Raw genomic sequence first — 12,268 nt, 5'->3', positions numbered from 1 at the left:
AATGTCAAACTCACAATTGGCACCCCCCCTATTGACAATGATTCCGGTCACCACGGTGAAAATAACAACGTAGCGCCCGATAACGAGGTACCGCCCGTAGATCCCATTGTAATTCCAGTCGCGGACCCGTTGGACGCTAACTCACATAAGGCTATTGACATAAACCTGCCTACTGACCACGAGAATAGCATCCATGGTGGAGCCCGATCGACAGCTTATAATACTCTAACTAATGGAGGAGACAAGATCAATCTACGGATGATCTTCGAAATGTTACATGCTCAACAGGCAAGGATAGCTCAGTTATAGAACCAAAGCTGCGCACCAAGAAGAATTGAACCCGATCCGTCCTAGGAAATCACCCGTAGGGAAGAACCGATCGCATAGAGGTCGAATGAAAACGAGTCGGGGACCAATACCCATTTCATAAAAATGCTCGAGGAGCTAACAAAACAAATAGAATCAGGCGAGAAGAAAATTGAAGCAAATGACAAAAAGGTAGAAACCTACAATTTCAGGGTCGACCAAATCTTGGGAGCATCACCGATACTGAAAGGCCTGGATTTCAAGAAGTTCATACAAAAACCTTTCTCTCCGAGTGCAGCTCCAAAGCCGATCCCTAAAAATTTTGCATGCCCGAGGTTCCTAGGTACAATGGAACGACCGACCCAAACGAGCATGTCACTTCCTACACATGCTCCATCAAAGGGAACGACTTGGAGGATGATGAGATCGAGTCTTTCTTGCTGAAGAAATTCGGAGAGAACCTGTCAAAGGGAGCTATTATATGTTATCACAACTTACCTCCTAATTCTATTGACTCATTTGCTATGCTTGCAGACTCTTTCATGAAAGCATACACCGGGGCTATCAAGGTTGAAACCAGGAAGTCAGACCTTTTCAAAGTAAGACAGAAGGATAATGAGATACTCAGGGAGTTCGTGTCCTGATTTCAAATGGAATGGATGGATCTGACGTCGGTCGCTGATGATTGGGCCGTTCAAGCTTTCACCTAAAGACTCAATGTTCGAAGTTCGGTAGCTTCACAATAGTTGAAATAAAATATGATAAAGTATCCGACTGTTACTTGGGCTGATGTGCATAACCAATATCAATCGAAAATTAGAGTCGAAGATGATCAACTTGGGGCTCCTTCCGGGTCCGTTTATCCCGTTAGACCCATCGACTGAGCCAAGAGAGATATCGACCATGAACCAAGGTCAAACAAGGATCGATACCAGTCGTACAATGGAGATTGAAGAAACAGTGGGTCCAGACGAAATTCTATGCAAAATAAAAGGAGAAATGATCGAGGCCAGAGCAGCTTGGAGGATCTTAGCCTCCCCTTCACGTTGCTCGCTAAGAAGTTTGTAAGCATCTCTCTTCTCAGTGAGCCCTCGAGTCTCGGCCTCATACTGGTTTAGCTCTTCCCGATATCGGAGAAAAATCTCATGATGAAGCACCAAGGCCTACAAACACAAAGAGAAAAGTTATGATCATCTATAAATTAATCTAAGTACAAATTAGATGTCATCAAGAGGTATTTGAAGTTTTACCCGTTTTACTGCCTGTTTAGCTTCATTGAACAGGCAGGGCGCTTCCACCTCGTTCATCTTGGCTTGGTCTTCCTCGGTCACCAAGCAACGAAGGTAACTGGCCACCCTTACAGAGGCGGATAGAACCCGGACATCTTCTGGAATGGACATGATGATCGACCACTTCCGATCAGGATTCGCACTCGGAGCTAGAAATCGGTTGACTAGTTTCGGACTCGAGGAAGGCCCACTCATTCCCAAAAATGGACTATTCCTTGGCACCGGTAAATTACCCCGACCTGGTGACATCCTCCATGGCAGTAGAGTCTACGCTATCAAAAAAGTTGTGAAAGCGGTCCGCTGCCCCTTGGGGGATCCTTTCAGCATTAAAGCCTCGTTAAACATAGACTTAGTGAACGAAAGCGACTCAGGGAGGTCTATCACACCGAGTATATCCTCCGGGGCATTTCCCGCTACCTGGGAAGCATCATCCACGACCTCCTTATCGGCCTCCCTAACTTGGGGCAAAACGGCCTCGGCCTACTGCCTCCTCATCGGCATCCCTAAATTGAGGCAATTCAGTTTCGCCTCTCTCTGGTTCGGAGGACCCTTGTCCCTCAAACTGTGACAGCACGCGGGCCACCAGTTCAGAGGCTTTTTCTTCTTCTGACTCATCCCTCAACCGGTGGAGTGAGTCCAATGAGGGTGCTCGACCGTTGGTATTTTCTTTAGGCTTGCGCACCAGCCTTCATTTTGTTTTCTTCTTCTCTAAGCCGGAGAACTTGGAGCCCTTTTTCTCTTCTTTTCATCACTCTATCTTGGAACAGGGGACTCTGTAGGGCAATCTTTGCCACCGGATGGAGGCCTCATTGTGATGTCCTTGGATAAACCTGCAAAGGGAAACAGAACAGATAAGAACCCAACAACAAAAAAAACACAAGTATTACTCACTCAGGAAAGGAATCTCACAGTGAGAATGGGCCTCCCACTGGCCCTTTAAAGTTTGCGCCACGCGCGCTCGGAATATTGTTTTGTGACTCAGTTCCCTCGACCCACTCCTTGAGTTGAGGGAATACATTTGGGACCCGAGCAACAACTGTACCACCACCAAGCACCGATAAGAAAGAAGGAAAGGAGAGTAAAATAAAATTTTGGAAAATCAAAATTTTACTTATGTTTTGTTTTCCACTTCTCAGGGAACGGCATGCACTCTTCTGGAATCAGGTCTGATGCCGTCACTCAAACAAAACGGCCTAGCCATCCTCGATCCTGATCTTCATCGATGCTCGAGAATGGGGCTTTACTAGCCCGGCGCACGAGTTTGATTAGTCCCCCCTCCGAATGAGTCGGGGACTGTATAAGCGCATAAGGTGGTCAACGATGAATGAGCATCCGTCGATCTTGCTCACAAAGAACATCAGAAGGATGACGATCCTCCAGAATGAAGGGTGAATCCGACCAAGGCACACCTCGTACCTTTTGTAGAAGTCGACGATTATCTGGTCCAACGGGCGCAGCGTAAAGGGATAAGTGTAAACACTTAAGTATCTCTTGACGTGGGTAGTGATATCTTTAACGGGCCTAGGAACCACCACGTCTTTGCCGACACAATTGCAATCCTTTTTGATTGTAAGGAGAATTTCTTCAATGATCGAGCATATGTACCTCGAGACCTTCTCACACCTGCCCGGTACGGATAAAGGTTTTTCAACCTTAAAATCGATGGTTACCGAGCACCCACCAGGGATGAACGTGCTTAGAGGAGGTTCTGCTGTTGGTTCCTCAACAACAGTACGTGAAACGGTCTCCTCGCCGACCACTGTGATGTAGAAGTAGTTTCTTTTTGGGGAACGGTTTTTGAAGACTTCGCCATTTCTTTTTAAGATGGAGGAAAAATGAAGAAGAGGAAGTTAGAGCAGTACACTTGGATGATTTGGGGTGGAGACAAGCAAAATTCTTCACAAAGGATCTCAAGAAAGTAGAGTATAAGTGCTGGAAAATAGAGAAATTTCTAAGAAGCAAGGGTAGAGAGTTTGGAAGTAAAGTTTGAATGAATAAAGAAGGGGGTACTTATAGTTTTCAAATGACGGTTCACATCCAGGAGTGGCCGACCGACAACTGACGAGGTGAAAATCAGGAGCTCATGTCGTTTCTCGTCATCTACTCTCTGAAAAACGAGGGGACTATGTGTATATGGTAAAAACCGGGCTCGTCTACGACATGGTAGATCGAGCTCGGAACATGAGGGAGTAAAGATCGACCTCCTATCCCACCGGGCCAGAACCCGAGATCAGAATGTCCGTCCTCCAAAATATTGAGTCCGTGATCCCGGAATCGACCCTGACCCCGAACGAGCTCGAGGAAACATTGCCAGTTTAACCAACAGAAGACCGAAATAACAGAAGGCAGAAATATCTATGACCGGCCGGATATTATGGCAGGAATCTCTGCACGTATCAACAAGGAACCGGCAAATCAACAATTGAGGAAATTTTTACCTTTTATAGAATTGTACCTAAAGTAGGACTCCCCTGCTATATAAAGGGCTCTGATTACTTGTAAAGCACATTATAAACATGCATTAAGAAGCAATATACTGTTACTTTCTCTTTAAGCTCTTATTCAATTGTGTCTTGACACTGATCAAAGTACATTCTGTTCAAGGGTAGCTCATCCCCCAAGACTGTAACTGTTCAATTCATGAGGTTTGAATTTACTTTATCATATTCTATTTCAATTGCAATTTAATTTATCACTTTGTGTCAATTTAATCCACGTATCCTTAAAACCATTTACAAATTCAATTGTTATCCGATTTTGAGGGTAAACACAATTTCAACACTTGCATCCAAACACGTAACTGCTTATTTATTAAATCAGCTTCAGACACTTGAAAGTGCTTTTCAGCACCTAATGCTTTTGAGCTACTTTAAATCAGCTAATCCAAACGAGCTCTTAAACGGCTATTTTTGGAATAAACAAAGAGTGTTGAATATTATTTATGAGAATAATTTTTAATAAAGGAACAGCAGTGCAAAAATCCCTTTTCCTTTTCTTTTGTGCCCCTCAATGGGGCCCCTTCCTCTTTTTCTCTCTCAAATTAAGCATACGTTTGCGTGGTCAACTTACAGCTAACATGTTATCGCATGTTTCGCGGAGCTAAATTATGCTGAAAGAGATGAGGTTCCTCGGACTAAAATTAAAGCTAACATCCAGTTGGAACCACGGCATTCATTGTACAAATTACTTATTTTGGACGCATTCATTATTTCATGTGCAGTATTGAAAATGAAATATATGAATTCCTGATCTTTAATTCAAGCTGCTGCTTGAATATTTTTTTAATTATTTATTATGCATTTTCAAGTAAATGTATATACTAAAGAGAAAGAAATCAAAATTGCTTTAGCGAAAGTTAATCCCAAAAACTTATTAGTGTATTGATTATAGAATTTAGCTTGTATCCCCAGACCTTTTGTAGACCTTTTGTGAATGCGGGATGCTTTGTGCACTGGGCTGCCCTTTTATTTATTTTAAAAGTTATAAATTCATCTTATTATTGACAGTTACTTGTTTTTTATGTAAGCTCTTTACACTTATTATATGGACTCTTGTGCAACAAATTAGAGTGGTCATCTCAAGAAAAGCCGTGGATTGTACTAATGAACCATCTCAGCCACGGTTTCGTTTAATGCTGAAATATTTTGCTGTATGTAGGGCCACTTTCCATAAGTATAAACAATTATATATGTCGTGCTTGACTTGAAGAGTTATTTTTTAATGGTTTTGACTTTTGTATATAATTAGTTGCTAGGCAGTCTTTTAATCGACGGCTCGAAGATGCTTAATTAGATGCTTTCCCTATTCCTTGGCTGTCTATTTTTGATTTGAAATGAAAAAATTAAATAAATAACCAAATGTGTATACAAATTCGGTTTGAAATCCTCATATTTCATTTTCTTTCATCACCTATAGTTTCTAAATGCAGCTAGAAGAATATATCATTACAAGTATCAAGCCTGGAGTTTTATGTCACATCATCTATTTTATATGAAGCTGAAAAATATAATTTAATCCCAGCGTCTTATTTTGTTGGTATCTGTTAATACCCTTGATTTCTATTATATTTGTCAATCCTTTGACATTAATAGGTCGGCTATATTATATTTGGTTAATGCTATTTTTGTGGAGAATTGTAGAGTGAATTATGAGTGCGTACCCAAAACAAAACTATCAGAATGGAAATTGACTTAATTGAATTACTCGCCAAAAAGGACAGAAGCTGGCAAAGTATTATACCCACCCCTTTTTAATAAAATAAGGAAAACAAATTCTTATCAAACTCTTTTAATTTCTAAAGTGTTCAACAATAATACGTATATACGTGTTGTTCAGCTTATTAGCTGGCAAAGAGTTGCAAATCAAACCCATCAATAGAATGGAGGACAAATACTCAACCAGTTGCTGCTATTTTCACCTAACCATGTATAACATGGAAATCTTACACTTTTGACCTTTCTTCATCTCATATTAATTGTTTGTTTATTTTGTTACTAAAAAGGATATTATTATCTTCATACATGGCAGCTGTATCCATAACAAATATGATATGTTTCCAAGAACCTTGCATGAATCTTCCTATTTATAATGCAGGCTTATGTTTTCTCTCAAAATTTGGTTGTTAATATATAGTCGACCTTCAGCTCATCTTTCATTGTCATTTATCCCCTTCAGACAAAAATTCATGTCTTTCTAGCAATCTCACTACTTTAGCTGCTTGAAGATCCATTTTCAACTCCATAATTGAATCAGCGGAACACATAGGAGGTAGGCTTGTCGAAGTTTTATCTCTCGCTATGGACCTATGATAATCAATAGATTTTGCAAAGTATATCAAATGTATATTTTTTGTCATACAACATATTGATTGGATAGTTTCTTTCTAGTGGCTACAAATCGTATCAAATACTTCTGTTTTAGGGAGGAATCCTTTTTCTTTACAATTAAAGGAACGTGAACAGATTGGATTTTTCTGTATCTTTAATAAATTAACTCTAAAAGTTCTGTTTAAATTTGTTATGGAACTCATGTATGAGAGAAAAAAAAAATGACATTTTGCATCCTATGATATTGGTATAAGCCAACCTTTGAGAATGTCTGCTCATATGAGATCAAACCTAGAATTCGACGGATATCTTACACTATGTTTTTGTCCTTCTTTATGCTCGTTGCATACGAAAATAATGTTTATCTTTTCGTGTGTTTGTAGCACGTACCTACTAATAAGATTATTGTCTCCTGCAGATCCTGCAGTATAGCCATGGAAACAAGTGAAGTGACTAATTCAGCTAGGGATGATTCTACTGAAGTACTTCCACCCCTTATCAAATTTATTTCTGATGAAATGGATGATTTTGATATCATAATAGATAATGATCATATTGATAATCAACTTGATCAAACTGGATCTAATTTTGTGATCTCATCTATCGGGGTAAGTCTTTGTTCTTATTAATCCTCAAAAATTAGTCTGCATTCTTCAGTTGTTCTTCATTTTATCCACATATCGATGGACTTGATGAATCATCGTATCTTGCGATTGTTTATAATCCAGCTGTTTTTGCTCATGGATGTTTCAAGGACCACTCAATTAAGGTTGTTAGGTTCTACTTCTGGCAGCCTCAACTTACTGTTATGAGCCAATATGTGGATTACAAAAACAAAAACAACTTCGTTTCCTTTAAGGATCACATTTAGAATTTTAAAGAACAGAACAAAAAAAACCTTTCCAGGCAGACTGTGCCTAAAACAGGTAGCTAAAGATCAAAGTCATAGAAGCTATCGGAAATTACATTTAAATTGCTGATTTTTGAACTCTGTGAGATCGAAAATTGCTATCTCAAACTTTTCGTAACAGAAGCACACGTCAAGATTCTTTTCTCTTTCTTTTTAGTCAGTTCAGACTTGACCACAAGCTGGAAGGGACATTCACACTAGTTTCACTCAAGGCATTCAGATTTTAAATCCTGATTAAGCAAGGATATGAGGTAGGGGTAAGGTCTGCGTACACACTACCCTCCCCAGACCCCATTTATGGGATCAAACTGGATTTGTTGTTTTTGTTGTTGTTGTATTAAGCGAGGATAAATTTGCCTGTGAAAGCTTATAAGTCAAAGAAAAAAATAAACCAGAATGAATGTTATGGCTAGGGAATGGAATGTCAGATTAATTTCAGCCATTAGTCGGAAGTTTTCTGCTGGCCCTAATATGCATATGTTGCTGACATATTGTCTATTATATTCTGATCTCGAAACACTTTGTATCTCTGATCTTTGAATCATTGATATTACTCTGTAGTACAGTGTGACATTTGACTTGCCTAATACTCTATATTCGATCTTTGTAGGGAACTGAAGCCGCTGCTGAACGACAGCATGAAAGGAAGCATTCAGTTTCCATTAGCATGCCACACTCTCCTTTGGCAGCTCACTCACTAAGCCAAAAAAGAGTTGTCTTCAGTGATAATAATGAGATTATATTCAGCAATATTGACACTTCCGATTTTGTTGCTACATCAACTGATTCTGGTACCAGACATAATAAAAAGGTCAAGTTTTATTCTCAGCCAATGCCAAGAAATACTGCATTTCCTGAGGCTCCTGCTATTGGGAAACTTCCCAGCTATTCAGATTTTCCATCAATGAATCCCAAGATTATTAAGCAAAGGGATCCAAGGTTCAACTCTTTCAAAACATGGTCTGGTAAACTTGAGAGACAATTAACAAATTTGCGTGGAAAGAATCTGGAAGCACAGCAAGAGTCGAATACTGCAGAGAGAGAAAATATCCCAGTACATCGATACTTTGATGCGTTGGAGGGACCAGAATTGGACACTCTACGGGTAAGCTTTTCTCCTTGGTTTAGCCCACCCATTTTAGTGATCTGCTGAAATTCGCTTCAGATGAAGATATCTTTAAAGATTACTAGCATTTGAGATCATGAATGTATCAATGCATTTGCAGTTTTGATCTTTCAAATAACCATTGCTAAAGAAAATGAAAAAAATGAAAAGCATTTTGAGGGTCTGTTACCTGCGGTATTGATTTTGTGCACCCGTTTGTACATGACGTTCATCACTTGGTTGAATGAATGCAACCTGCATTGGTATTAAACGATGAACTTATCCTCGGCCATAAGTAATTTATTTTGTGATGGTATGTTTCTTCATCTAAAGTAAGAGCAAATCCATGTATCTGTATGTCTTTTTTGGTTTTAAAACCAAGAAGTTACATGCCTAAAATGGAACTTGAGTTCATATTTCTTAAAAGATACTAAATTTTGTTGCACTGATGCTTTTGAGATACACATTTCTGCACTTCTACACATGAAATGTCTTTTCTTTCTTTCCTTTTTAGTTTGAAAATACAAATATTCGGAATCGAGATGGTAATGTTGGTAACACATGTTTCTTTCCTGTACAGGCTTCTGAGCAAAGTATTCTTCCAGAGGACAAGAAATGGCCATTTCTTCTTCGATTCCCTATTTCTTCCTTTGGTATATGTCTTGGTGTTAGTAGCCAAGCTATTATGTGGAAAGCTCTAGCCACTTCTCCGTCAACGAAATTCCTCCACGTAAGCTTGAACATGAATCTTGTCCTTTGGTGCATTTCTGTGGCCCTTATGGCCATTGTTGCTTTCATATATGCTCTGAAAATCATTTTCTACTTCGAAGCAGTTCGTCGTGAATACTATCACCCGATACGTGTTAACTTCTTCTTTGCTCCGTGGATAGCACTTCTATTCTTAGCACTAGGATTTCCACCATCAGTTACTAAAAACCTGCACACATCTCTGTGGTACATTCTTATGACCCCAATCTTTTGCTTAGAGCTGAAGATCTATGGACAATGGATGTCTGGAGGACAGCGAAGGCTCTCAAAGGTTGCCAGCCCCGTAAATCATCTCTCTGTCGTTGGAAATTTCGTAGGTGCTTTGCTTGGTGCATCCATGGGACTAAAAGAAGGCCCAATATTCTTCTATGCTGTTGGATTGGCTCATTATTTAGTCCTATTTGTAACTCTTTACCAAAGACTTCCAACAAATGAGACGCTGCCAAAGGAGCTTCACCCGGTCTTCTTTCTATTTGTTGCTGCACCTAGTGTTGCTTCTATGGCATGGGCAGCAATCCAAGGGTCCTTCGATTATGGATCTCGGATTTCTTATTTCATTGCCCTCTTCCTTTATTTCTCACTGGTAAGTCATTATGCTAGGCAGATTTAGCATTCAAATACATCATTAACCATTCTAGTCAGCTACGAGTAGAATGAACAACATCTCTAATGATTTCTGAAAGGTTTATTGACAGTTTCTTTGTCAAGGTTCTTACGTGTAGCTACAATCTATACTATTCGTGAGAATGCTGTTCAAGTGTTAGGCTAATCCTTTATTCTTGTCCCTTCACAGGCTGTTCGTATTAATTTCTTCCGAGGCTTCAGGTATGAGCAATTTGCCTTTGTCCTGAAAAGCTCTCTTATTCCTCTTCACCATTGGCTTAATGTGAAATGCTTATCTCATTTGTTAACTTCAGGTTTTCATTGGCGTGGTGGGCGTATACTTTCCCCATGACCGGAGCTGCTATTGCCACTGTCAGGTACTCAACTGCCGTTACCAACACAGCGACAAAGTGTCTAGCAGTCATACTTTGCTCTCTTGCTACACTAACAGTAACAGCACTGCTTGTGACAACTATCATCTATGCCTTTGTTCTGAGAGACCTCTTCCCAAATGATATTTCAATTGCAATTAGTGAAAGGAGGCATAAAACAACTGGATTATGGCATATTAGAAGATTTGGCAGCTCAGATGCCAATGATATTGAGCAATATCTTAAATTTGTAGATTCTTCAGATGGAAAAGACATTGAGGCTTCTCTTACACATCCAAACTCTAGTACCATAGAGTTGAGCACCTCTGCCCCAAATGAAGTTCGTCAACAATGATGAACCATTTCGTTCCACGACCTTTTTGTTCCTGATCAAACTTTTCGTAAAATTCTTTTAGAAGTTTTAATCAAGTGAGGAACACCATGATTTTGGCTGTTCCTATGAGCTTGATGGAGAAAAATAAAAGTGAAGGTTCTTGTAATGAGGTACAAACACTATACAGATGTAAGCGTTCGAGGGCGTTTCCAAATTTCAACTTTTTCCATTTGTGTAAACCGCAGAGATGGGTGTTCCTAATGCTTTTGAAGGTCCTTTTATCCGTCAACGTTAGTCCATAGCTGTCTTGTGAATTTTGATGGTTTGCAGGAAATAGCTCATGACAATTTCGTCCTTGAGTTTACTAGGTGCAAATTCTGGGACATAATCATTTAATTTTGTGCCAAACCAAACTTCATTTTCATGTAATGAAAGATTATTGCGCATGTATTAGTTTGCTTTACTTGCAGGCGAAGGTTACTTCCCATGTTGGCTCATTCGAACAAATAAGTACCTTGTGTAAGAATGAAATATTCTATTGGGTCTAATTTTTTGTGTTCTCTTACAATATATTTATACATGAGTTTCTTATTTAGCCAGATCACCAAATGTTCCATCCATTTTAATTTTGTAAACCTGTTTGATTATAAATGAAGTTTAAGAAAGAAATAAATATTCTTAGAACTTGTGATCTTAAATATACCATGAGATTTATGTGGCTACTATATTACGTCATTAAAAATATAATTAGAAGTTTAAAGTTAAATTGGTTCTAAATAAAGGAAATTATTATTCTTTTGGGAACAAAATGAAAAAAACATAGTATCACATATACTCGAACAACAAAGTTATGTGAAGATATAACATCACTACAAATTTTTTTTTTTATTGCGGTGGTTAAATTACCGCGGTTGAAAGGAATCACCACAAAATAGAACATAATATGGCGACATTCCATACGCCATTAGTGAATATGTTAAGATGACCGTTCTTTACTAAATTACGGTGGGTCGAACCGCCGCTAATTCTCTTAGTATTTAATAATTCTTATCCCTCGAGATATTAGAACTCCCGCTACTAAAATATCAAAAACACATCTATTTTCTCTCTCTCCCTCTCTATGCTTTCTTTCTCTCTCTCTCTATCCCTCTCACACACACACTCTCTCTCTCTCTAAAAAAAAAGTCGATTCTCCTAATGTCACAACCCAAACTGGAGGGCCATGACTAGCACCCGGGCCATACCTACCGAGCACAAACGTACATTTTATCTAACCTTTGTTATTATATATAAGGGCCAGCGAGATCAACATAAATGGTAGGCATGAATCACGAACAACCAACAATGACATATAATGACATCAACATACATAAAATGGGCTCACAAGGCTGTCAAGAAGCTATATATACGGTACGAGCTAATAAGCTGCCATGAGAGATTATACGACAAAAATCAGATGACCAAGCAATCCAAACTATACATGAATCGACACCAGTCTATGAGCCTCTAAAGGAACATAAGTGCTGCAACATTGCCGGAACAGGGCCCCGATATACCCATAATGTCTATAACAAAAATGCATACCAAGACCACGACAAGTCCGCCGAAGGGATCTCTCCAATAACCGTTGAACTGGACAACCTACTATGGTGGGGGAGCTACGTCTACCTGTCTATCAGGACATGCATCACGACATGCAACGTCCACAAATAAAAGAAATGTCAGTATGAATAAAATACTGAGTATGTGATCGGGT

The 12,268-nt window shown here is 39.3% G+C and overlaps 1 protein-coding gene across 1 annotated transcript; it reads left to right on the top strand.

Moving 5' to 3' along the window:
* The first annotated feature begins 5,978 nt into the window (after positions 1-5,978).
* On the top strand, positions 5,979-11,103 carry LOC104242910 (S-type anion channel SLAH2-like). Its single transcript, XM_009798024.2, has 6 exons — positions 5,979-6,362; positions 6,840-7,029; positions 7,942-8,436; positions 9,017-9,787; positions 9,998-10,029; positions 10,122-11,103. Exons 2-6 carry the CDS (start codon positions 6,856-6,858, stop codon positions 10,531-10,533), a joined length of 1,884 nt encoding a protein of 627 aa, XP_009796326.1. The 5' UTR covers positions 5,979-6,362; positions 6,840-6,855; the 3' UTR covers positions 10,534-11,103.
* Positions 11,104-12,268: the final 1,165 nt, after the last annotated feature.

This window comes from Nicotiana sylvestris, chromosome 6 (assembly GCF_000393655.2).
Source record: "Nicotiana sylvestris chromosome 6, ASM39365v2, whole genome shotgun sequence".
NCBI lineage: Eukaryota > Viridiplantae > Streptophyta > Magnoliopsida > Solanales > Solanaceae > Nicotiana > Nicotiana sylvestris.
The sequence above is the reverse complement of the archived record's forward strand: the minus strand, read 5'-3'. Positions and strand labels throughout refer to the sequence as shown.

What these genes read in the sequence shown, in the direction of transcription:
- LOC104242910 (XM_009798024.2), top strand. Translation starts at nt 6,856, where the DNA reads ATGGAAACAAGTGAAGTGACTAATTCAGCTAGGGATGATTCTACTGAA. An exon ending in TTGTGATCTCATCTATCGGG is followed by an intron (nt 7,030 to 7,941) that starts GTAAGTCTTTGT and finishes CGATCTTTGTAG; the next exon opens with GGAACTGAAGCCGCTGCTGA. An exon ending in TCTTCCTTTATTTCTCACTG is followed by an intron (nt 9,788 to 9,997) that starts GTAAGTCATTAT and finishes GTCCCTTCACAG; the next exon opens with GCTGTTCGTATTAATTTCTT.